The 25720-nt window shown below is 36.5% G+C and overlaps 2 protein-coding genes and 1 long non-coding RNA gene across 6 annotated transcripts; 1 reads left to right on the top strand and 2 right to left on the bottom strand.

Moving 5' to 3' along the window:
- Nucleotides 1-1627: 1627 nt before the first annotated feature.
- Nucleotides 1628-16487, bottom strand: LOC132035819 (uncharacterized). The gene is made up of 8 exons (XM_059425959.1): nt 16287-16487; nt 15995-16211; nt 15786-15920; nt 15235-15457; nt 13372-13558; nt 3526-3710; nt 2747-2884; nt 1628-1947 (listed from the first exon to the last, which is right to left on the bottom strand). The coding sequence occupies exons 1-8, from the start codon at nt 16360-16362 to the stop codon at nt 1819-1821; spliced, it is 1290 nt and encodes a 429-aa protein (XP_059281942.1). The 5' UTR covers nt 16363-16487; the 3' UTR covers nt 1628-1818.
- LOC132035820 (uncharacterized) lies at nt 7922-11498 on the bottom strand. The gene is made up of 2 exons (XR_009409441.1): nt 10957-11498; nt 7922-8298 (listed from the first exon to the last, which is right to left on the bottom strand). It is a non-coding gene; the product is annotated as an uncharacterized LOC132035820 (long non-coding RNA).
- A 3125-nt stretch (nt 16488-19612) lies between the features above and the next one.
- On the top strand, nt 19613-25643 carry LOC132037922 (ent-kaurene synthase, chloroplastic). Of its 4 annotated transcripts, none has more exons than XM_059428574.1 (15): nt 19613-19649; nt 19719-19793; nt 19866-19912; nt 19999-20284; nt 20356-20536; nt 20877-21094; nt 21178-21298; nt 21432-21529; nt 21620-21834; nt 21925-22037; nt 22137-22235; nt 22608-22823; nt 22917-23058; nt 24746-24991; nt 25083-25643. In XM_059428574.1, the coding sequence occupies exons 1-15, from the start codon at nt 19628-19630 to the stop codon at nt 25416-25418; spliced, it is 2415 nt and encodes an 804-aa protein (XP_059284557.1). In that variant the 5' UTR covers nt 19613-19627; the 3' UTR covers nt 25419-25643. The 4 variants fall into 4 exon arrangements, with proteins under 4 accessions (XP_059284557.1, XP_059284560.1, XP_059284558.1 ...); XM_059428577.1 differs by having other exon boundaries at nt 21445-21529; nt 21766-21834; XM_059428575.1 differs by having other exon boundaries at nt 19869-19912.
- Nucleotides 25644-25720: the final 77 nt, after the last annotated feature.

Below are 25720 nucleotides of genomic sequence, written 5' to 3' on the forward strand. Positions count from 1 at the left end.
CATTAATTGGAAGAAACTAATATTATGGTACATCTAGAGTAGGGGTGTACATAGACCGAATTGGTTCGGATTTTTTAAATACTAAATTAAATCATTTGTGTCGAATTTTTAAATCTATAAACTAAACCAAATCAATAAAAGTCGAATTTTTCAATATCGATTTTTCTCGGGTATTTTTGGATTTTTTCGGGTTTCTCGAGTTTTTCATTGTATTTAATGAAAACACCATACAACAAAATCTGCTTGATAATTTGCAAACTTCCCCCTCAAAACTACTTTCTTTAGATACAAAATATTTTTTAAATCATTCAGGTCATTTGGATTAATATAATATCATATCATATAATAAACTTGAAGCACAAACTTGGCCAGTGGCCTTGTGAAGATTCAAAAAGTAACAACATTGATATGAGCTCTCTGCAACTACTCCCAAGAACTCAACATTTGGCCAAAACACCTTCTCAAGGTGCAGAATAATTTTATTCTCAATCTCTACACCTAGTTCATTGATGGTAGCCTCCTTCCATTCAGATAATCTGAGTTTAAACTTGATCTAATTCGATTTTAAAACACCAAGAGGAACAATAATAACTGGAGCCTTGCAGGGTTGCTGATTTGAGAGGAAAGAGAAGAGGGAAAAAAATGTAAAATGAGAAAGGAAAGGGATTTCTGATTTTAGGAGAAAATGTATTGTAGTCGCAGGGTTTTTTTGTTACATTATATATATTTTCATTTAGTTTTTTATTGGGCTTTACGTATTCTCTATATGGGCTTCAAATATGGATCATTTCACAAAATTAAGTCCAAATCTGAATGTAAAAATACAGAAATTATGAAAAGAAATTAAAAAGTATTACTAAATTACATTCTATTAAGTATTTTTATGTATAAAATAATTTAAAAGTAGTATACATATAACCGAGTCGGTTTGGGCTCGATTTGACTTTTTTTAGTTAAACCCAAACCAACCCTATAATGGTCGGTTATTTTTTTTTTCCAACACCAAACCAAATCAAACTAAGCCACTAGTCGAATTTTTTTTCCCGATTTGATTCGGCTTGTCGGTTTGATGCGATTTGATTTGTACAGCCCTAGATACATCAATGCTAATAACCATCCAAAGAAGCCGTAACCATGGAGCAGAAGCAATTTAAACAAATTACACTTACTCCTGTCGACTAAGTCCAGTAAGATTTTCCACTTGTTTAATCTCTACATCTCCAACTACGTTTTCCTGATGTGTCTTAAATTGGGATAGCTTAGTCTCTAGCCCAACTCGCACTACAACCAAGCCAACTAGGGAGATTACCCTCAAATGGCCTCAATGCACTTAGCCCAAAGTGTAAAGGAAGAACTTCCCTGACGCAATCACGTGTCCTCTGATGCGATGCCGGAATGCAGACAATGCCCAAAAGTAAGTACCTATTGGGAAATTTCAGAGTCCTCACATTTGCATTATCTGCTGTATACTAAAGAGAGTTTCAAGGCGACGATGTGCAAACTATTTATTTCGTTCATTTGGGGCTGTATCTTCGTTTACAATCCGATTAGCGGCAACCAACTTCAACCGTCAACAGGTAAAATAACTAAGAAAAGGTGAGGTGCCAAGGATGAAGAGGTTACGATATGAAGGGAGCCAATACAAATAGGACTAATGCGGAAAAGGGATAAACAAAAAAGAAACAAAAAGGAACGCATTTAATCTCTTTGGAACCGGTAGACCTTGAACTTGCCTAATTCTTTTAGGGATTCGATTAGTCCTAAAATTGATTCAGCCTGTCGTAAACAAGGGGTTTCATTCGATATACAGAACGACATCTACAGCACTCTAAGCAAGATATTCGTGAGATATGCTCCCTCGGGATAGGCAGGATCAATTGGATGGTCACTTGCTGCTCCTGCCTGACGTACAACAGTGATTTTCCTCCCAGCCATTGACGCAGCACCCTAAATGCAAGCAAATCAGAGAACACATCAATCAAGCTATGTTTCTTGAAGGACTGGATCAAGAAATTAATATACAGTTCACTTTGGAATTACAACAGAAAATTAACAGGTTCTCTTTTTGGAAAGAGGCTGCATTTAATTACGACAGAGATCAGATATGAGCTTTCTATAACAGAAAAATATCTCTGCTGCGGAATAGAAGTTTCATTTGGTGGATCAATGTCTTTAATGAGGTGTGTGTGTAGTTCTGTTATTTTACCTGAAAGGTGCTCATGCAGGCACACTTTGCACAATGAGAGAGGATGCTTCATTCAGTGACATGGTTATCAGTAATCTAATGGTCATCATCAAGGAAAACAGGCAGACCAAGAATTGTCAAAGTTGAAATTGACTCACTAAAACCTACTTTTTTTGAAACTGAATAAAAAAAAAAAATTGAAACTGAAAACCTACTGTTCCACTAGATGACATTGTATTTCAACAAAACTGTTAAGCAGACATTAAAATTCGGGGCATCAAATGGAATTTGGGTGCAAAAACTATGCAGTCACTGAATTTGGATCTCTCCTTCTTATAGCTTTGGTACTGCAAGTCTACAACCATAGTCATTCCTCCGAAAATAAAAACAAAATTGCAAATTTTAGGGGAGAAGAATTTCCAAAAACTTTTTTTTCAGAAATAGTTATTCAAAAACAAATTCTTTTGCCAGAAAACTATTCAAAACACTTTTTCATAGGTTCATCAAAAACTCAAATTGTATCTGATATATCTTAGTCCTTAAATAAAAAATCTAACTTGCCTGAAGAATGCGGAAGAACAGTCCACTTTGGGTCATAGCTCCAGAACATGAGCAGGTCATGAGGAGACCACCTCTTTTTGTCAACTGCATGGCCAAATAGTTCAAATTCCTATACATTCCAGACGCACTCTTTAAGACCTGGATTAAGTAACAGAAAAGTGAAAACCACTACAAAATGAAAGAGCTCTAAAACAAATAACATAATGTCATAGAGAAGCTTTTTCCTTCCAATTGGTTGGAATGCACATTGAGACGGAATAAAATTGATGAATCGAATACAACAGAGGGAAAATATGACTTGTCCTCGCAAATGAGGAAGTTAGGAACCAGGATGCTATTTCCAACTATATTCAGAAAGTACAGATGTTCTATGGCATCATTTCTCCTCTCACCATCTCATTGAGATTTTTTTTTTGCCTAGTTTCTTGGGAAGTGACTTACATGTCATATTCTATAATTTCATGAGTTACTTTAAAATAGTTAATGATTGCATGCACTGGTCCTCGATATACAAGTTGATCACCATTCTTTATTAGAAAAGTATTCTTCTAGTCCATTAGCCATGTGATCCAACAACCAATGCTTGAGCTACCACATAACTTTCCAAGACCAATGCGTTACATAATAATTCATTTACCAGAATCGAGAAATCGAGCAATGTCTAAACTCTACACAGCAAATGCAAATCTCTTTTAGAATCTGAATAGAGTTTTTATCACTAAGCTCTCAAGAAACAAGACATCAATACTGAAGTCCATATACAAAACATTTCAAATTACCTTTTTCCGAGGTGCCAATTTAGGAGGATCCAATATAACTATATCCCACGATTCATTTCTAGAAACAGCAGCTTTCATGAACTCAGTTGCGTCTTGCCGCAGAAAAGATATCCTTCCAGGATCCAGGCCATTTAATGCAACATTTTCCTTGGCAAGTTCCAACGCAGGCAATGATGTATCAACACCTTCAAACCAAGGAGTGGAATTAACTCATCATTAGACTAGAGCACCAGATGCAAACTTACAGAGTAGTACCAAGGTTAAAATTGTTACACCCCGTATCTTCGAAGAAGCATTTATCAAATTTGAAACATAAGTACGTTGAGTTATGGTTAAGTAAAACCACTTCGAAATATAAGCAAGCATTATCAAGTACATTTAATGAGTGAAGGATGTATATAAGGTATACCAGAAGGTTTTATAAGGAAATGAGTGGAAGAAATGGAGTAGTACGATTTTGGAGAAAGGATGGGTAAAGTTTCGCGTGAAAATTTTGGTCCAAATTGAGGGACGAATATCTCTTAGCATATGAAGTGTTTTGAAGTAAAACAAAAGCCTAAAATGAAGTTCGTCGAGTCTAGTTTCCAACGCAACAAACCGCTCGTCGATAGGACATCGGAGTAGAGAATTATGGACGTTACAAGTTTGGCTGACAGAGCAGAAACGCGTGCTACAGTACTGCTACAGTAACCGACTTGCTACAGTGAACCCGACCCGAATTTGACCCCTATATAAAGGGTAATAACCCCTTTTTTTCATCAGATTTGCCCAGAAAATTCCAGAAATTTGAAGAGAGAGAGTGAGGGAATCAAAAAGTGAGCAATTTTCAAGTAGCGGAGTAGTGGTTTAGGTCCGGGTAACGCATGGTTGTGATTCTAGTATTGTTTTGCGGTGGATTTTAGCGTGGATATTGAGGATATTGCTGTCTTAACAAGAAAAAAGGTATGAATCTTTCTCTTTTGGTATTATTTAAGGCTTATTCTCGGAGACAAGATCGTTAAATAATTGTGTAGTAAGTTGGTTAGTTATGGAAGTTGAAAAACAGCCTGTGGGCTGTTTTATGGTACATATTGGTGTTGGAAATGATGTTATTGATGTTGGTATTGTTGTTGTTGTTGTTGGTTGCTGAATTGAGATTCCAGGGCATATAAACAGGGAAGATGCTGTCCGATTTTCAGCAGGATATAAAATAGTTTGACTTGAAAGCTTAGCACAAATATACTACGATGAGTCTAACGATTGTGTGAATCCTCTTTAATGTAGACTTGCGAGCTCAGAAGAAAAAGTGTAGATAATTAGAGGCTGAACAGGTATGTTAAGGCTCGTCCCTTTTCTTTCAAAGGCATGATTCCTATGGTATGAGTCCATAAGTGTTTCCATAACCTTCTTGATTTCAAAAGCTAGAAGTTTATGACTCTTAAAGCTTCTTATGATGTTAAAAATGAGAATGTTTATGAGGATTACGTTGAGCATGATTTTATGCTTAAAGGTCTCAAATATGATTTCAACGATGATGTAAAAATGTTAAGCTATTTCATGATTTTCTCGATTAATTTCATTGTTGTTGATCTCACCTTACAAATTGTTCCTTCAAGGTGGGATAGAGCGAGAGTTTTTATTTGAACTCCTATGCATGCCACGAGTATAATATATGTATATAGCTATTTTGTAACATTACAGAGTTCTATTATTTCATTTTGATTATACACTGCACTCATTTTCATTCTCCATGTATATATAAGGCACAGTTGACAGGGGGTGACGCTGTGACCTTTGTTGTATATATATAAGGCACAGTTGACAGGGGGTGACGCTGTGACCTTTGTTGTGTGTATATATGGCACAGTTGACAGGGGTGACGCTGTGACCTTTGTTGTGTGTATATATATAGCACGATTGACGGGGGGTGACGTGTGGCCTTTTTGTTGTGATGTGTACATGTATGCACGCTTGACAAGGGTGACGCCGTGGCTCCTTGTTGTGATGTGTATATGTATGGCACGATGACGACGGGGTGACGTGTGTGGCCTTTGTTGTGATATTTCTATGGATATATGTGTTTCTTTGATATAGTCCATCGATGCATTTATTTTGCCCATTCATCGACATGTCTCAAATGTTTTCTAGGATTTTATGTACATGTTAATTTCATGCCTTACATACTCGGTGGCCATTCGTACCGACCCCTTTCTTCGGGGTCGCGTTTCGTGCCCGCGGTACGACACCTCGCCTTGGTGATCCTCCGGTTTAGGACTTCGGCTCGGTCGGGAGGGCTCTAGTGTTCCCGAGCTCGAGTCGTTTTGGTACGCATCCTTTGACATAGGCGTTGTTATACCCTGTAGAGTCCGTAGACATATGTGGGTTGCGTATATACGGTTTGATCAGCTATGCAGATGTAGTTCGTTTTGGATTTTCCAGTGCATAGTGGCAGCCTTATCGGCTTGCATATTTTGTTATGTTTGGTTAGTTGTGGCTTCTCAAGAAACAGGTTCTTTTTGATGTATGATATGATGAGTTTACAGCTTGCTGTTACAGATTGCCATATTGTTTCCAGTTTCGGTCTGATCATATCGAGCAGGTTCGTATACAGGTGTCCAGTTCGGGCATTGGTCATGGCCCATCGGTTTGGGTCGTGACAAAAATAGCACGTACAATCTAAACAGAGTTCTGATACAAGCCTGTGGAATAAAATAAATATAGCTTGCGTTCTTGAACGAGTCCACAAACTTACTGATTTGAACTATAGCAGTGAGAGTCTATCGTTCTTGCTTTCAATGACGGTGGAAATGTGATTTCGCTCAATGTGAAGTGCAAAGAATGAAACAAATGCATAGTGCGCATAAGAGAGAGCAGTGGGGAAGCGAGAAGCGAGGGTTTCTTTTAATTCTGTTAACTAAGAATTAGTTACTATATGGGTGTATTATCTTCCTGCATGTGAGAAAGAAAACAGAGAAAATAGCAAATGGAACAAGCCAAAATCTTTCTCTGCCTCTTTATTGCAACTTTAGAAGGTTTAGGGTTTTCTACACCGTTCATCAAATACTGATCTCAATTGTTAGACACGTGAGTTGGTCGAATGTCACATGGCTACAGCTTGGCATATTATCTCTGTTATCAATGTAAACAGAGAGGAAATGTGATTTAAGGCAGTGAAGAATCAAAACAGAAATCTCATTCTCTCTCAACTGACTCTGTTCTTCTTCTCAACTATCTCTCTAACTCTTACTCTCTCTTCCCTATTCTTCTCCTTCTAAAGACTGTTAAATCATTCATTATTGCTGCAATCACAGCCTTGACTTAGTTTCTTGGTTTAGATTAGCATTTTAAAATCCAATTTCTTGTACTTTGCACTTTATTTTTGTTGAGAACTACTATAGTTCTGTTGAATCAATTTATAGATTTATAGAAACTTTGCATTGTCCGGCATAAGTTCTGCCTTGTCCAGTATAACTTCTGTAGAAATGAAGTAATGATGGATAACCTAATTTCTACAGAACTATGCCGGACAAGGCATAGTTTCTTTTTTTGCCTTGCGAAATTAGGTCATAGATCCAATTTCTTTTTTTTTTTTCCGATGTCAAGGGTATTTTCGGCCACTTTTTTGTTACTTCAGTGCCGAAGGACAAAAATTAAAGACCAGCGATTTGAGGGGCAAAAATTAAAGACCACCCCAAGATAGGGGCATTCGCGCGAATTGCCCGAATTTGATGGGTCATTCGCACAAATGCCCTATTTCGGGGTGGTCTTTAATTTTTGCGCCGCAAATTTGTGGTCTTTAATCTTGCTCTTCAACACTTTTGGCGCAGCATAACTTAGATTTCGCTCGGCAAAATTTATGTTTAGCTTCGGCATGTGTATCGTAACATCCCACAAGTTATGTTGAACAAGGCAAAACTTTCAACAATCAACATAATGTGAGAAACGGCATAAGTTCAGATTTCGCTCTGCAAAGTTTGCATTGAGCTTCGGCATATGTATCATAGCATCCTACACAAGTTATGCCAGAAAAGACAAAACTTTCAACACTCAACATAATATGAAAAAAACTACATAACTTATGCCGCATAACTTAATTCCTACAGAACTTGTGGCAAGCGAGGCAAAAGTTCCATTTTTGAAGAAAAAAATGTTACAGAACTTATGTCCCTCTCAAAAATTCTGCCCAGTTGAGGTTAGTCTGTTACGAATGGTACCAAAGCCTCTTTCCCGGCAATGCTGCATTTAATGACCACGGTGGAGGTGTGCTTTTGTGGAACATTGTGATAACTGAGTGTTGTAAAATTGGGCGCCTGAGTAAGACCTTGGCGTTGTTTGAGAAAATTCCGGAGCAGAATACAGGGTCTTGGAAAAGAATGTGGTATCTTGGACAGATATGGTTCGTGGGTTAACAACAGTGTTATCAAAAGCGAAAAGCGCAAAAAAGCTCTAAGGTTAGCTGGGGCTTTAAGCGCAAAGCGCAAATAAAGCGTGGGCTTTAATGAAAAAAGGTGCAATGGTGCAAAATACAAATCTATATATGTTTAGTCCAAGACTAATAATAATAATAAGCATGAATAACAAATATATGGACAAAAGAATTGTAAAAATATTACGATAAAGTGAAATATGAATTATCTAGTGTCACCCCTTCAAGGGAGGCTCATTGGCAAGGAAAAGTATGTCTTAGAGCCTTGATGATGACACTGAAGCGCACATAAAGCGAGGCGAAGCGCTCAACATGGTTTGAGCCTCGCTTCAGGGCTTAAGCGCGCTTTAAGCGCACCTTTGACAACGCTGGTTAACAATAAATGGATTGCTAATGTGCCGTAGAATTATGGCACATTTGATGCCTTTTGACAAGAAGTTTTACTTGTTTTTAAGCAAGTGTCGTTTTGATGTGTTTTTGTGTATTTCAGGTAATTGGAGGTTTGAAGGACAAAAATAAGGAAATTGCATATACTGGCATAAAAAGTGGAGAAGTACGAACCGTACATATTTGTACGGGCCGTACTCTTGATCGTATAAAAGTGAGCAAAGGACCAGAGAGTTGAACTTGAAGAACTATGGATACGGTTAAGGAAATACGGACCGCATATATTTATACAGGTCGTATTCCGTTCGTATTTAGCAGAGGCAAGAAACAGACTCAAACTTTGATGATGAGGAATACGTTGAGTTTTACGGACCATATATGTTTATACGGGCCGTATCTTGGCTCGTATTTTGAAGAGTGGAAAACTAGAGGAAGATAGATACGGACTGTACTACAGAATACGGTCCATATAAGTTGCTCGTATATCTTGACCTAGCTGAGGAGTACAGTGATCGCATGTTGATATACGGTCCGTACTTAATTGTACAGACCATATCTTATGCCGTCAGGGGCAATTTTGTCAGTTTGTAATTCTGCGTTGTTTAGAACTTATAAATAGTTTGTCCTGGAGTTTTTTATGTACCATTCATTGTCAGACTTTATTCTTTGACTTCATAGCATTGAATACTTTATTGCTTATAAGCTTTTGAGACAGATTACAACTTCTTCATCTTTATTCAATACGTAAGCATTATGAATTCTTTAATATTTTGTTGTTCGTTCTTCAATATGAGTAGCTAAATTTAATCCTAAGGTCGTAAACCCAATAATGGGTGTTATGTGATTGGGAATTAGGATTGATATATGCATAATGGGTTGTTAGGGTTTACTTATTCTTCATTCTTCAATGCTAGTTGATGGTTGGCTGGTTGCAAACATTAGCCTACGCCATAAACCTTGCTTTATTTGGGAAAATAAGTTAGGGTTGGGCTAGAACAAGTAACAAGAGCTTGGGGCGTTAACCCTCGTTTAATAGATTCACTTAGAAATAAGAGGAATTTAATTAGGAATTCAATTAGAGGTTAAGTGCATTCGTACAACAGTCCATTAGAAGTATATCAAGATCAATACCCATAGCATACACTCCATCTAAAGGGGGACACAACCTTGATTTCTTTAATCCATTCTATTACAAGCAAAGCAAAATAGTTAGTAAACAAACAATCTTTTACAAACTCAACGGAATACAAAAATAGACCGCAAGAAAGTACTCAACTACATTAGTAACCTTTTCACACCCTATTCCCTGTGGGATTCGACCCCAACCTAGCTGGGTTACTATTTGACAACGTCCGCGTTACGTCATTTATTAGGTGTAATTTGAGCGTATCAATGGCCCGAAAAATCCACTATCAGTCGGATATGGTGGCGCTGATTTCGCTTGTTAGTAACTGAAGATTTTGTACCTTATTTAGACTTGTACTATGGTTAGTACTCCTCTACTATATAAAGGGGAGACCCCTTTTATTTTTGGCTGGTTCTGGGGACACGCACAAAACATATGAAGCAATATAATCTGATTCTAAGTGTTCATCAATCTCTCTAATAATTCTTCAATTGTTCATTCATTGACCACTGTAACACGAGCTCCGTTCCGAGGACCCGAGCTTAAGCAAAACTGGGGTACTAGAGCCAGGGAGGAAGATTCACGATAATATTTTGAACAATGGTCTCTATTCGAATGCAGCAGTTGCTAATGCTTTGCTTTATTTGTATGCAGGATATGGCTATATTGAGTCCACGAGCTTGGATTTCAGTGGACTGAAAGAGAAGGATATCCGTAAATGATATGTGATTATGTGGGGTTAGGCAATTCATGGACACAGTGATATAGCTCTGAGGTTTTGAAGACGTGAAACCCATTAAACTTTCTCTGGCTTACAGTTCCTTCAAGTACAGATTGAGCCAGGTGACCACCATTCTTGAGAAATCTCTTTATCGTTGAACTTCTATTTTCCCATCTTAATTCTTTCAGCTTCCATCCTCAAAGGAAATTCAATCAGGAAATATTTATCATTCAGCTCCTTAACCTTGACTTCTACCGGGATTCTCCATTTTTTATTGGCCCATTGTTGTATCTATGTGACATGGAGGCTTCTGCATATAATTCCTTAAGGAACCCACAAAACATCTGCAGTAATATTCTATCCTACTCCTTAAAGAGTTCGTTCCAATTCAAAACTGACTATGATCAAGCAAATCGTCTTTCACCACATTGATCTCATCTTTTGGCCAGTCTTCTATAGCTCCATTCACTATTAATCTTTCGTGGTTCATTTCTCTACTTCACCCTTTCTATAACAAACTTTCTGATTTTTTCAACAAAATCTCGCCCTCCAGCATTTTTACTAATCTCAGGGATAATGATCGTGGCTTTATTGTTGCCCTGCTGTTGCCAACTTCATGCACCTACATAGACCCAAAACATTAAGTCTATTGAATGTAACTCTGTTCATAAAATTCTGTCTTCTTTCTATGATTTCACTCCAGTTGTCACAGATTTCCACTACTTCAAAAGATTTTTCCCAGAGAAAACACAAACTCTACCCATACCTTTTTTGAAAAAAAAAAATGAAAACTCTCTCCATACTTTCTTATTAACTCACCACATCCGCCTTTCTCGTCACCGTAATGTAGGCTTAAGTTACTCAGTGACTGGTGATTAGTCCAGAACCAAGAAATTGTATAGAGTCAGATTAATAGCATCACAGACAAAATGGATAAGTATTAACAAGTAAAAGAATGAGGATTACGTAAAAGAGTGTTGGACAAAGAAAAGAGTACGAAAAACATGTTAGGAAATAGATTGTCGGAGTAATGTTACCGCCCGAGAGCACTATCGGAAGTGGGGAATTGGAAGGGAATCATAAAAGCTACACATTTCCCAAGAGAGAGAAAATAGACCCCATCGAGCATGGTTCTAAATGAAGAATGTCCAACACACTTGAATTAACACTAAAATATAAGGAAGGAGGTTACCTCCCTGTGAATTGGTGGTCGGACATTGATCAACATAAATGTACTAACTTTATGAGGCGTGGAGTTGAGCTTTGAAGCATTTGCTTGCAAACGGGAAATGGGCCAAAAAAACATAAATTCAAGACAACCTAATAAAAGGACTCTACAATAAAATCCAAAATATAGTAAACTTTTAGCCTTTTTTTGCATTTCAGAGTTTTGTTTATGATTACTTCTAATAATTGTAGGTAATAGTCATCTGTTCCTCCATTATAAAGTGACTGATCATCTGTGGCAGCTGTTCTTGACATTGAGGAAGGTGCAATGGGTAAAGCCAAGGAATACAATTGACCTGTTGAGGTGTTGGAATTCAGCAGGGAGCAAAGCAAGGAACAAGAAATGGTAGAAAGCCATTCCAGCTTCTATTTGGTGGACAGTGTGGAAAGAAATAAATGTGAGCTGTTTTGAGGGCAGCCAAAACTCTTTACAGAACATCAAGCTTAATTGTACTTTATCATTGCATCTCTGGTGTAAAGAATATCTTGTAGAGGAGTCTGAGTCAATATTAGAGTTTTTGGAATCCTTGTAAGTAGATACATTTTAGACTCATGGATCTTTTGTGCTGATGAATATACTGTTACCTTTCTCAAAAAAACAATTATAGGTAAGTCCTATAGACTGGTTGTTAGACCAACAACTTTGTATTGGGCAAAGTGTTGGTCAGCCAAAAATTCACACGTTCAAAAAATGAATGTAGCGGAGATGAGGATCCGACACGTACCAGTCAACATTTTTGAAGAGTCCGAGTAACTTAGGGGAGAGGTAATTAGACATGACATAACATGACATAACACGACACATATTCAGCTCACCGAGGACATGACCCTAGATAGGAAAGCATGGAAGTCGAGGATTAGGATAGAGGCTTAGTAGGTAAGTCGAGTGATTTCTCTCTTTCCCGTGGGAGAGCATGGTTCTAGCTTAAAGCACCTTGTTTGCTCCCTCTTCTACTTACTATTTTATTATGATTATTCTATTATTATCTTATTCTTCAATTGTATTATTATTGTTGTTTCTTTACTTGGGTTATCTTTACTATTTTCGTTGCCTAGAGAAGTAGTTCTCTATTGTATTTTCACTATAGCTTTTACTCTTGTATTTGTCAAACCTGTTCTTGAAAACGCTGTTCTTGAGCCGAGGATCTATCCCAAACAACCTCGCTACCTAACGCAAGGTAGGGGTAAGGTCTGCGTACACCCCACCCTTCCCAGACCTTATAATGTTACTTATTTATCTAGAAAAAGATTAGGTATTACAATTTTCATTTCTATGTTAAAGCATAAAACCAAGCAAAGAACAAAATCACTCAATTTTCACTTTATTGCGCCAAAGTTACTATAACTATTTTTTGTAATGAAAAAGTCAATCAACTTGACCTAATTATCACCAAAGTCACTAAACTATTTTTTGTGGCTTTGCGCATATTATCAGTAAGTTATTAGGAGTTAACAAAGCAGAGATGGTGACAATGGACAACTGGACAATTATCTGTATGATATCTAGACTAAATCAAGTGACTTTTTCTTTTACAAAAAAATTGTTTAGCGATTTCCGATGATATTTGGGCAACTATTGTGCAATAAAATAAACGTTGAGCGACCATCTCAGAAATTACCCCAATAATAGTACTCCCTCCATTTCAAAATGCTTGTCTTAGTTTCCTTTTTAGTCCGTTTCAAAAAGAATGTCTCTTTCCTTTTCTGGCAACTCTTAAATTCCAACTTTCCACATGGCATATTTGAGACCGCAAGATTAAAGAGCATTTTGGTACATTCTACATATCTTTAGTTAACAACCACAATATGAAAAAGTCTTCTTTACTTTCTTAGACTCTGTGCCAAGTCAAAACCAGACAAACATTTTGGAACAGAGGGAATAGTAGTTATTGTTGTTACCTTATTGCATGAGTTACACATGCAAAGTAGTAAATTAAATTTGCATATAAGAATTGACAAGACAATGGAAGTAATTAATACCGATAACATCCAAAGCACCACCATATGCTGCACTCAGAGAAAAACCTCCAGTATAGCAACATATGTCAAGAACTCTACGACCATCTGAAATGGTAGATAAGAAGGAACGGTTTTCACGTTGATCGGCATAAAAACCGGTCTTCTGGCCATCCAAGGATATCAAATATGAAATTTGATTCTCCATAACCTCAACCAGAAAAAAGATTAAACCCGTTAACAAATCTTTCAGCAGCATCGATTGATACTTAACAGGAAAGTTCATACAACAACTGAAAAAGGATATCCATATTGCAACCACTTCTTAAATTTTAAGGATATGATACTCTTAATTCTCAAACTCCTTTTTTTCCAGTGCGAGGCATAGCTCGCATATTAAATGCAGATATACAACAAATCATAGAGTCAGTCGCCAAACTATTGCAGAAGTTGTGATTAACTATCTCAACATCACTCTGATGGTCTTTGAATCCATCTCCGGATTGCACATTAACAAGCTCAAAAGCAAAATCTACCCAGTCAGTGCAGTTCCCAACCTAGAAGCTCTGGCAGAGATCTTAAGTTGCAAAACTGATTCTCTACCTACCACTTATCTGGGATTACCACTTGGGGCCAAGTCCAAGTCTATTGAGATCTGGAATGGAGTTATTGAAAGAATGGTGTATCTGGAAAAAAAAAATAGATGCTTTGATGGAAATCAACTCCTACCAGTTCTTTGAAAGGAAATTTCTTAGTTAGTTTGTTTAATTGGCATTTCCGTACTCCTCCAAACAGTGTTGATAACTTTTTGGATTTTGTTGGCTCCTTAGACTCTTATTTAGCAGAGCTTCTAAGGTAGCATAGGTTTTTGACTGTTTGCACAGTTTTTGCTCACCAATCTAGCTTCATGTAGATATATGTTGAAGATTTAGATTTATCTTTTTAACATTGCATCTGCTTGATGCCTATCTAATGTAATTTGTTTATCTTGACCCAAAAAGAAAAACTTTAGGCGCCTTCTTTCTTATGTTTTTAGCAACTTTTTCTTTTGTCCTTATTCTGGTTGTGGATTACCGAGTGACATGAATCAAATGCATTTTAACTGAGGTATTGTTAATTACTGAAATTTTCCAGGCCCAATATATCTTCTTAGAAGTATTTTGATCCTAGATGATTATATATTACAATATTTAATCTGTAAAATTTAGTTTTGGACTGAGTAGGCCACTTTAACAAGATAAGAGAGATTGCACATTATGTTTCAATAAAACTCAATACTTCACTTGACATTTTTATGAATATTTGTTAAATTTTTCTCCATCATATTATACTTTTAGATGCAAAATTCTTATCACATTAATTTTTTCCTCTTATTATGAAGTGTCCTGGTCCTCCACTAAATTCATGTTGGGTTTTTATATATGATTTTCTTATTCAAATTCATATATACTGATTTAAATTGGTTTTTTCATATTTAACCTATAATGTTTCTCATCAAATTCTTTCCATCAAATAATTTCATTATGATGCTATGGTATTAGTATTCAATCATATTTTGATTCTTTTCTTATGACCACACAAAGGCGGGCAAGTACAGAAGTAGCTTAATGAAAAGGAGGACTTGGATGCCTCCTTAACAACACAAGATACCCTCTGAAAGTCAAAGGTCGGATTTCACATTGTACTTTTGCAAATCCTAGCATCTAACGTTTATATGCTAACAGGATTTCATGTCAGATAGGATCATACTGCTTATCTTAGTTTTCCTATTACCTCCATGAGAGCAAAACAAATATTTTTATTGGTTTTAGGCTTTTCGCTCACAAAAAAAAAAAAAAAAAAAACTGATTTCTGAAAGGCACACATCCATATGAATATAGATCTCACCTTAACCATAGTTTGAGGTATGATTAGATCTGGTTTTTTCAAATCAGAAAGATCTAACCCTTCTTCCTTCAAGATTTCAACAGTTGGCCTCCAGCTTATCCTTTTGATATTATTTAATCTACTCAAACAATCCATTATCTGGTGCTGGTATGTCTGCACCCAAGCAGCTGATGAAGCTATTACAGCTAAATCTCCAAAGATATCAACAATAAGGCCTGATAGTCTGTCGTCGGATAATATTTGTAATAAGTAACTATCAAATTTCTTGCAATTGAAGTAACTGAATGACAATTCGAGCACGTAAGATAATTGAACTTATCATTGAAAATAATTCAAGACATTAACAACCTCCATATAAACTTGACATATGTATTTCTAACAGACATCATAAATTGCACATTTTGTCCTAAAAACAGCTACCTGCATCTAGCTGCATGCTCTGGCTCTATGAATTTTAAAAGTTGCACGAAGAGTGACTTATTAGTAACAATAAGGTCCATAAGTAAGAAGTAACAATTCAGTGTAAGGAGAGGGATGAAGGAAATGTATACCTATCTCCTTCGCTATTAACAAGACGATATGCATTTGTATGAGCAGAAGGAAGGCCTAGATTGTGACGCAACTCAACAGCAGCTGCAATTCTTGTTTCGAGTAGCTTTTCTGCATTAAGGGCACAAGAAGGGTCTCTGCATAGACCAATCAAGGTACGTGGTGAGTATATATACAGGAACAAAAAAGGAAGGAAGGGATAGTAATTAACTCGTCTTGTAGCTGCATGAGGCGGACACGGAACATAGATGTAGAATTGTAAAAACCCCAGCCAATTGGTTTCTCGGTGCCATCAGCAACGAGGACAATATCCCCAGTGATGGGTGGTGGTCTACCAATTACTCTATCAACAGCACCACTGTAAACCATCGGACTTCCATCCTTAAATAGTTGTGTCTTTCCCTTTTTAAGCACTACTTTTGCAACACCTATTTATTTAATCACATTATTAGATGCAACAATTGTATAAGTAAGGAACAGGCACATATTGCTCATTTACAGACCTGCGGAGTGGTTAGAGGCAAGGGTAGGGGTCGAGGGAGATAGAGACCTGAGCATGAGGCGTCCACTAACAAGCATAACGGCCCCTCGCTACCTGCTCACTCTCTTCTTTATCCAATACAAGGAATTGCACGGTTTGCCATTCAAATGGCCTGCTCTTTAATTGTTGTCCTTCAAAATCAATAGCTGGCATAAATGGTGTATATTATGATGCCTCTACCAACTCATTTGAAGGACAAATAGGCACACAAGTGCAAATGACCCTATCAAATATGGGCCCCCGACGCAATTAATTAAGGGTCATTTACACTTTTGCCTCTATTTTGTGTTAGTCTTCAATTTTTTCCCCTTTAAGATAAAGCGGGATATAAATTTATATTTTCTTCTCTTTTAAGCTTTAGTTTAATCTTAGCCCGCGAGTTAAAATTAACGGATGACAGAGAGCACATATAGAGCCCGTTTGGATTGGCTTATAAGTTGCCTATAAATTTTTTTTGTTTTTTTTGAGTGTTTATTTGGCTGTAAACAAAGTTTTTGTCTTAAAATAAGGTTCAAAAATTAATTGGGTTTGTTTGACTTAACTTATCTAAAGCGACTTATAAATTTATAAATTTGCTTTTTTGACTTAACTTATCTAAAGAACATTAGTTCTGCTTTTAATTATGTTTCGCTTTTTAAGCCCATCCAAACAGGCTCATAGTCAATTTGAGGGGAGCTATTTAGGATATAATCCAAGTTTATAAGTTTATGTCTTGAGTTTAAATATGAGGATGGAACTAGCATAAGTTCGAACTTCAATGACAATAACGTACTATTCTGTATGAGAAGGGGTTTAGGTTTTAATACAACCATTGTTTGAAACTATCTCCATTCTTGTGTTTATCTTTTATCCTTTGTATCTTAGTGTTTCTTTCCACATTTGATATTATATCACTTGTTTTATAAAGACAAGATTCAAAAGTCTTTCTTTCTTTCTTTCTTAAATTTCATGCTCAGTCAAACAATTTCATATAAATTGGGATGGAGGGAGTACCTTATATATACCGCGTAATTTTTTATCGAGTGTGTTCGAGTGATACCCTCCCGAGCCCTAGATCCGCTCCTGTGGACAAGTAAAAAATGGACAGAGGGAATATGCACTTTCCAAACATATAGATAATTAGATGTGCTCAAGCTTATGTTTCTCTCTGTTGTAATGGAGGTCTAAATCTGAATGGTTCAGACCTTAGACCATTAAGTGTATTTGTTTACAATAAGATTTAAGCACTTATTTGGTCTAAATAGATTTAAATCATTAAGATCTTGAACAAAGTCTTAATATCATTAAGAGGAGGTATTTTGTATGGATAATTTTTACCACTGACTCCACCCCACCCCCAACTCTACCCCCCCCCCTACCACCACCACCAACACCCCCAACCCCTTTACCCCCACCTACCCGCCACCCACCCCCAACCCTACCCCCCCTACACACTCACCACCAACACCACCCTAACCCCCTAACCCCACCACTACCTACCCTTTCCCCACAAACCACCCAACCCCCACCTTATTCACCACTCCCACCCTACCCCCCACCACCCCTAGCCCCTCATCCTCCAATACCCATCATCCACCTCAACCCCCCTCACTCACCACTAACACTAACCCCCAGCCTACAAACTAGCCTCCACCACCCAAACCCTACACATTCACCCCCACCCCACAAACCACCCTCCCACAACCCACCTACCTTATCGCCACCCTACCCCCAGACCCACAAAGACCACCACTACCTACCAACCCCCCTACCCCCTACTCCCAAAAAACCCACCCACCACCACTACAAACATTTTCATTATTGCTAGCAAACATAAATGTTTCATTTTTTTATTAAATAATAGTTTTATTTTATTAAATTTGTATTTATTATTTAATATTTAGTTACTTTTTCATTTGAATTGTATATGTATTATGTTTAAATAAATACATTATGCACATTCAGATGTTGAAAAATAAATAGTCTTAATCATTCAATATTCAGATCTAGAGACAACAACTTAATCATTCAGATGCGTATTTAAATTCAGACGTCTTAATCTTAATGAAAACAAATGAGGCTTGCAACTGTTTGGAAAGCCACCTGGTAATTGTAATTGGTGTAACTAGTAGGGTAGTAATTACACAACCTAATAATTATGCAGTATACTAATTATGAAGTCCTGTTTGTTTGTCATAACATAAGTACATTGTAATTATAAGTGTACTGTTTGATTGTACAAATGTAATTACATAGTTTGATTAAATTTTAGAAATTCAAAGTAGTCATCTTAAAAACTAATATTTGACAAACATGTGCATTTATAAATGCTATTAAATTAGGTATTTGAGTTACTTGTTGTTTCTTGAAAGTATACTAGTTAATGATATAGATGTAAATAATATTGTAAAAAATAATTGATATATATTTCTCAAATTTAATAATATTAAACTTTAATTAATTTATTAAAACTAATAGCAAACATTTTGCAAGAATATCATGGAGGGCATGTCTGAGAAAAAGATTAACATTTATAAATATCCACAATATTATTCAAATGTTTGATAAAAATAATAATCTATCAATTCTAAATGAAAAATGAATGGCATACACTGTGAAATAACAAGTCAATACTACTAAAGTAAATAATTTAGAACCGAAATTATAACACATATTCAAAAACCATTTTTAAAAAAATATAATACTCTTTGTCAAATTCCAATATAAGATAAAATAAACTCCAACAGAACTTAAATAGATATAATTCAAGAAAAGGCAAACATAAGTTTATAACCTCATTCCAACATAACTTAAATAGATATAATTCACTCGTTATTTCACAAGTTTGTTAATGACTAAATTTGAAACGAAATTGTAGTTTCAAAAACTATAATAATGACACACTTATATGCTAAATGAAGGAAAGGAGGAACAATCAGATGAAATAACAAGAAGTAACTATTGGAAGATGACAAGAAAGAAAGAACAGTGCCCATTGTTGATAGAATAGATAATAAAAATCCATTTGGTGGCCGAAATTATTGTTTTTACTTATGCGCAGTATATCACAAATACCGTTAAAAGAATTAATCAATATTTATTAATTCAAATTTCAATATATTGAGATTAAAGATAAATATATTTAAAAATAAAACAATTTAAAAAGTAAAAAAGGAAATTAAACAATAGAGATAAAAATAAATTAAAATAAAAACAAAAAGGAAAGAAAGACAAAATTAAACTTGTAATTACCCGCAATCACTTAATTTTGAGGTATGTGAGAAAGGGACCGGTTGTGTTGATCGGGGCAGGACAGCAAGAATCATGGCTGCCGCCTACCTTTCAGGTTTGCTCTCAACTCACGCTTCCCTTTCCTTTTACTTCCCCACTTAATTTTGGATTTATTTATTTACAGTTCTCAAACCTCATCATACGATTCATGAAACAAATACAAACTTGACCAACAAATTCAAAACTGCTACTCGCCTGGGTAAGTCCCACGACTACTGCAATTTCAATTTCAACTTTTCTCTCTCTCTCAATGTTCATTTCTTTGTTTTAGCAGCTTGCGTAGTTGATGCAGCTCCATCAACTGATTTTGCTCTTCAAGTATGATTCCCACTAATCTATCTTATGGACCTACCCAACACACACACACACTCTCTCTATGATTAATCTTGTAAAACTGAATGCAGTGCAATGAGGCGACCAAAGATAGAATCAGGAAACTGTTCAATAAAGTTGATTTTTCTGTTTCATCCTACGACACCGCGTGGGTCGCAATGGTCCCTTCTCCACAATCTGCTCAAGCCCCATGTTTCCCTGAGTGCCTACACTGGGTGTTGCAAAATCAACTGGAAGATGGATCATGGGGCCTTCCTCATCACCAACCCGCCTTACTTAAAGATGTTCTTTCGTCTACTTTGGCATGTGTGCTTGCCCTTAAAAGATGGGCTATTGGTGAAGAATTGATCACCCGCGGTATGGATTAGAATCTCCTTTACCTAAAACTTCCCTTTATGTTCGTCAAACTGAAGCTGTGCTTCTTGCAGGTTTACGTTTTATCGAGTTAAATTTTGCTTCCGCTACTGACAAGGACCAATATTCTCCTATTGGATTTAATGTCATATTCCCTGGCATGCTTGAATATGCTGAAAACTTATCTTTGATGCTTCATTTAGAATCAAAGGTCTTTAGTGAACTGCTTCATAAAAGGGATATCGAGCTCAGAAGGTATATTCTAGTCATTAAGATGTTCTAGAATTATGTCTAGTTTTCTATATGAGCTAAAAATGGTTTCTAGTTATATAAATCTGATGTAGCTTTTCTGTGTCTGGGCCTAGCTAAGCGTGTTAAAAATGTCGTGCAATTTGAGCGGGTAACTGAACTGTACAAACTTGCCAAAGAGATGGGTATCATATAGATTCTCCTGGCTAACCTACTATGCTTCAATGAGAAAATTAAAGTTCATCAAGAAAGAAAAGCAATTTTGAAGAAAACATTATTGCATTCTGATATTCATAGTGACCTCAGCTTATCCATATTTTCATTGAAGTTTCCTTCTTCATGTTAGATCGTATGACAGCAGCTCATTGGAGCTTAATGCTTACCTCGCTTATGTGTCAGAGGGAATGGGAAAACTTATAGACTGGAAAACGGTTATGAAATATCAGCGGAAGAATGGTTCACTGTTCAATTCACCATCTACTACAGCTGCTTCTCTTATTCGCCGTCATGATTCTGGTTGCCTTGATTACCTTCACTGTGCATTGAAAAAGTTTGGGAATGCTGGTAAAAGTTTTGCACATTTATTTATTTCTGAAAGTTAGCATGGCATGTTGAAGCAACTTATCTAATCTATATCTATCTTTCAGTTCCAACTATCTATCCAGTAAATATACATGCACGCCTTTGTATGGTCGATAATCTCAATAAACTAGGAATTTGTCGGCATTTTGCTGAGGAAATTCAGAATGTATTGGATGAAACGTATAGGTAACCTTCAAAACCACAAGTCCCCTTGGGCTTGTAGAACAAAATTAGTCCTGTTAAATTGACTCTCTCCAAGCCTACATATATGTAAGGTTTTATTTTTACAAGTCGTGACATTAGCCACAAAACAAAAAAGATGCTGGCTGCAGGGGGAGGAAGAAATCTTCACAAATGCTGCCACTTGTGCCATGGCATTCAGGATACTGCGCGGACATGGATATAATGTCACCTCTGGTACCTCACTTTCTTGTAATCATATCAGTTTGTTTCTTATAATATTTTTTGTTGTTCAAATAGTATTGACGAGTTAGGTGTGCATTATAGATCCTGTAGCTCAGTTTCTGGAGCAGGAGCAATGCAATGGACATTTGAATGATATATATACTATGTTGGATTTATATCAAGCATTAGAAATGATTATTGCTACAGATCAATCAGCTCCAAAGAAATTGACCTCATCATCCTTACAGTCATTGAGACAGAGGCTTTCAGGTGAGTTTTATCCTCCAAACAGATTCACCAGACGGATCCATGAACAGGTACTTACCATAAGTTGCATTGTGTTTAGCTCATACTATTGTTATTGTCTCTTTGAGCTAGGGCCAACTGCTACTGTTGCTTACTTTTAGGTGTATGATGTTCTTAAGTTTCCTTCTCATGCGAACATACAACGGGTAGCCAACAGGAGAAATATAGAGCACTGTGATGTAGATAATACAAGAGTCCTAAAAACTTCATATTGGTAACTTCTGTCAAATTTCTTGAGGACTGATTTTGTGATTTTTTGGTTATCATGTGCTCCTTTTCATCAATTACTCTTTTCATCCCATTTTGGGGACAGTTCATCAAATTTTGGCAACAAAGATTTCTTAACACTGGCTGTAGAAGACTTCAACTTTTGCCAATCTATTCACCGCAAAGAATTAAAACAGCTTGAGAGGTTTGTATCTCTTTGAACCTTGATCATCATTTGGAGCCAGTTATCCCTGACTTGTTTTATGATAGCTAGATCAGAGGTGGTATATTTGTTCAACAAAACTGAAAATCTTAAAGCACATACTACTTCTCCCAAATGTTGTTTCTTTTCCCTGTTTGACTTCTTCGCTTTCAACTTCTGTACTTGACAAAAATGGAAGTTGACTTCAACTCAAATGCAACCTTTGGCACATAGGTTTTCTGATTTTGTTTTCCTTATTGCTTGCCAGCGGATGGGTCTCTATCCTGTTGAAAAAGTTATGATATCAAAATGCGAAGAGCTTTCTTCGTGCTATAGCTTTCCTGATGTGCAGATAAAAGTGTTTTTTGATAACAGGTGGGTAATACAAAACAGATTGGACAAACTGTCGTTCGCCAGAGAGAAGTCTGCATACTGCTACTTTTCTGCTGCAGCCACAATTTTTCAACCTGAACTATCTGATGCCCGCTTGTCATGGGCCAAGAATGGTGTACTTACCACAGTGATTGATGATTTCTTTGATATTGGAGGTTCTATGGAAGAATTGAACAACCTAGTTCAGTTGTTTAAGAAGTACATGTTTCCGTTCATATTTTCTTTGTTCTTACTATTCCTTGGTGATTTCAGCTGTGTCTTCTTATTTAAATCCCTTCGTCTTTTTGGCAGGTGGGATGTAGATGTTAGCACTGACTGCTGTTCGGAGAAAGTAGGCATTATATTTTCGGCGCTTCACAGTACTATCCGTGAGATTGGAGACAAAACATTTAAGTGGCAAGCACGTAACGTGACAAGACACATAACTGATATTGTAAGTCTCCTTATCCCAAAAAAAAAAAGGTCACTTTGCCTTTTTTGACAACTAATAGAGATATTGCACTCTGACATTCATATTCCATAATTCTCCCACGTACTCTACACTGTTTGCTGCATGGCATGCCAATCGAGGTTTTTTACTTTTCTGCATAGGGATCGTAGGGAAGAAATTTTACTCTGTGGGGCATGACATGCCAAATTGAAGTGTTAAAACAAAACAAAAAAGTTCAATTACACTGAGCTCCAAATGTTCAGTGCCGTACCCGTGTCCGATCCTCCAAAAATGCACTAATCTTGGAGGATCCGACATGCACCCGTCGACATTTTTAAAGAGTCTGAGCAACATAGTTTCAAATATATATCTACCAGAAGTGGTATGGTTTACTTGGTTAGATTTTGGTCTAGCGTTGGATAAATATTACAAATATAGAACCACATAAAAAACTAACTTAAAACTGATCAAAGGATAATTAAGATCATAAAAGTCAAGGAAGAGTACTGTTGACCCTATGATAGTATTTGGGTCAAGTATTATGGAATAGATGGAGTAATCTTTAGAAGAGTGTAAAATTGAGAAAAAGACTCTTTAACACTTGCAGATTTGATTTACCACTGTATATTTCATAAAGTAAGTTATTAATATGCATATATTTTCACAATGCACGATTGTTTAATAAGTAGCTTTCTTTTGTTTAATTTTAAGAATATATATTTTTAAAAGTTCATTATGTTTATAATTTGTCATGACTCATGAATCAAATGCATCTGACACGATGAGTTGATCCCAAGGTACTAATTTTCAAAATAAATGGCAGAGTTAATCGAATGGGATATAAAGATTAAATAAGGGCAACTGGGTATTTAAAATGGTTGGTCCGATTACTCAAATCCAACAGTCAGACCAACAAGAGATTATTGCAATTTTTAACCTAGAGGGAGATCTCCTGGACTATGTAAATGTAAAAGGGAGGTTAATGTAGTTAACCCTAAGAAAAACTGATAGAAAAAGCAGTGTAAAAGATGAAAGTGCTACTCAATGTAGTATCATTCACTTCGCTTAACATTTACAACTTTACCTGGTTGGTTTTCTACTTGTAAAACTTGGTCTGACTCATGAATTCAACTACTTTTGTATTCGAGGATAAACTATTACCGCCTCTTGCATTTAGAACATGATGACATCAACCTCTTTCCTACAGCACTGAGCTTAACAAGTGGACCTTCATTAATCTATTAGCCATTCTTTATTCTATTTACTCATGCCCCACTACTCGTGCTAAGAAGCGAATTCTTTGATGTCATGTTTATTAGGGATCCACGCTTCCCATTTTCTCCGATTTGCTTGGTCCTGTTCAACAACTCTCTTCGTCTTGATACATGGTTAATGTACCTTTGACATAACCGCCTTGCTGTTCGGAGCATATTTACCTTCAACCTGCATCATCCAGATTTCGTTGACAGCAGTTCTACTGTCACCATAATTTACCATATAGGTCGAATTCAAGATGTTCTTTTTGTCACATAAACAATATCCCTCAGCATTAGAGCTATTGGTCCTTTTTTGTTTGCAAGTGCTTATGTCTAATTTTAAGTTGTGTTTGGAAAATCAAGTAGAAAATTCTTGCAGTTGATTTTTTGATTAGTATTTTTTATTATGAGTAAAGATAAAATTATGTTTGCAGTGGTTGAATCTACTGAATGCTATGTTAAGAGAAGCTGAATGGGCTAGAGATATGTCGGTGCCAACATTGGACGAATATATGGCCAATGGTTATGTGTCATTTGCCATAGGACCGATTGTCCTCCCGGCACTTTATTTTATTGGGCCCAAGCTCCCAGATGATGTTGTGCAACACCCCGAGTACCACAGTTTATTCAAGTTAATGAGCACTTGCGGACGGCTTCTTAATGACATAAGGAGTTTTGAGGTATGTACATGCTTCGTTATTTTGCACTCAAAAATTCCCGTGCTGGTTCATCATTTCCTAAGTTATTTGATCTCTTAATGTGTTTTCGCAGAGAGAGTCGAAGGATGGAAAACTAAATGCTGTGACCTTGAGCGTCATTCATGGGAATGGCAGCATAAGTGAGGAAGCAGCCATTGAAGAATTGAGTCATAGAGTTGAAATGCAGAGGAGAGAACTCCTGAAATTGGTTTTGCAAGGAAAGGGCAGCGTAGTTCCACGTGCTTGCAAGGATTTGTTTTGGAAAATGAGCAAAGTGCTGCATCAATTTTACGTCAAGGATGATGGTTTCAGTTCAATGGGGATGGTCGATACTGTGAACGCAATTATTCACAAGCCTATAACTCTAACGATCTTGGGGCCTCAAAACTGGGAGTGGGAAACGACATAGTTCTCACGAAATGAATGAAAGAAAAAAGATAAAGGAAAAGAGAAGTTATTAACAGGACTGAAAAACTAAGTACTGATTACCGTTACTTGTTTGTTATCTATATTCTGTATGTGTAAGGGACGAATCTATCTTGGTTTTGCACTTCTATCTCAAAGATGAAGTAATTATTGAATTAGTAATGCCAATAACAGAAGTCGGAAAAAGCATTTCTGCACTTGAATACAATATTGTTGTATTGAAAACGCAAGCCGAGCAAATAGGCTACCGCTATCTCAAAAAATTATGACAAATGAATACTAACG

The sequence above is a fragment of the Lycium ferocissimum genome, chromosome 11 (assembly GCF_029784015.1).
Source record: "Lycium ferocissimum isolate CSIRO_LF1 chromosome 11, AGI_CSIRO_Lferr_CH_V1, whole genome shotgun sequence".
Lineage (NCBI taxonomy): Eukaryota > Viridiplantae > Streptophyta > Magnoliopsida > Solanales > Solanaceae > Lycium > Lycium ferocissimum.

Coding starts and splice junctions, on each gene's coding strand:
- LOC132037922 (XM_059428574.1), top strand. CDS start 19,628: ATGGCTGCCGCCTACCTTTCAG. Junction 20,537..20,876: donor AGGGATATCGAGCTCAGAAG/GTATATTCTAGT, acceptor TCTTCATGTTAG/ATCGTATGACAGCAGCTCAT. Junction 24,992..25,082: donor ATGACATAAGGAGTTTTGAG/GTATGTACATGC, acceptor GTGTTTTCGCAG/AGAGAGTCGAAGGATGGAAA.
- LOC132035819 (XM_059425959.1), bottom strand. CDS start 16,362: ATGCTTGTTAGTGGACGCCTCATGCTCAGGTCTCTATCTCCCTCGACC. Junction 16,212..16,286: donor TGCCTCTAACCACTCCGCAG/GTCTGTAAATGA, acceptor TTAAATAAATAG/GTGTTGCAAAAGTAGTGCTT. Junction 2,885..3,525: donor AATTGGCACCTCGGAAAAAG/GTAATTTGAAAT, acceptor TACTTAATCCAG/GTCTTAAAGAGTGCGTCTGG.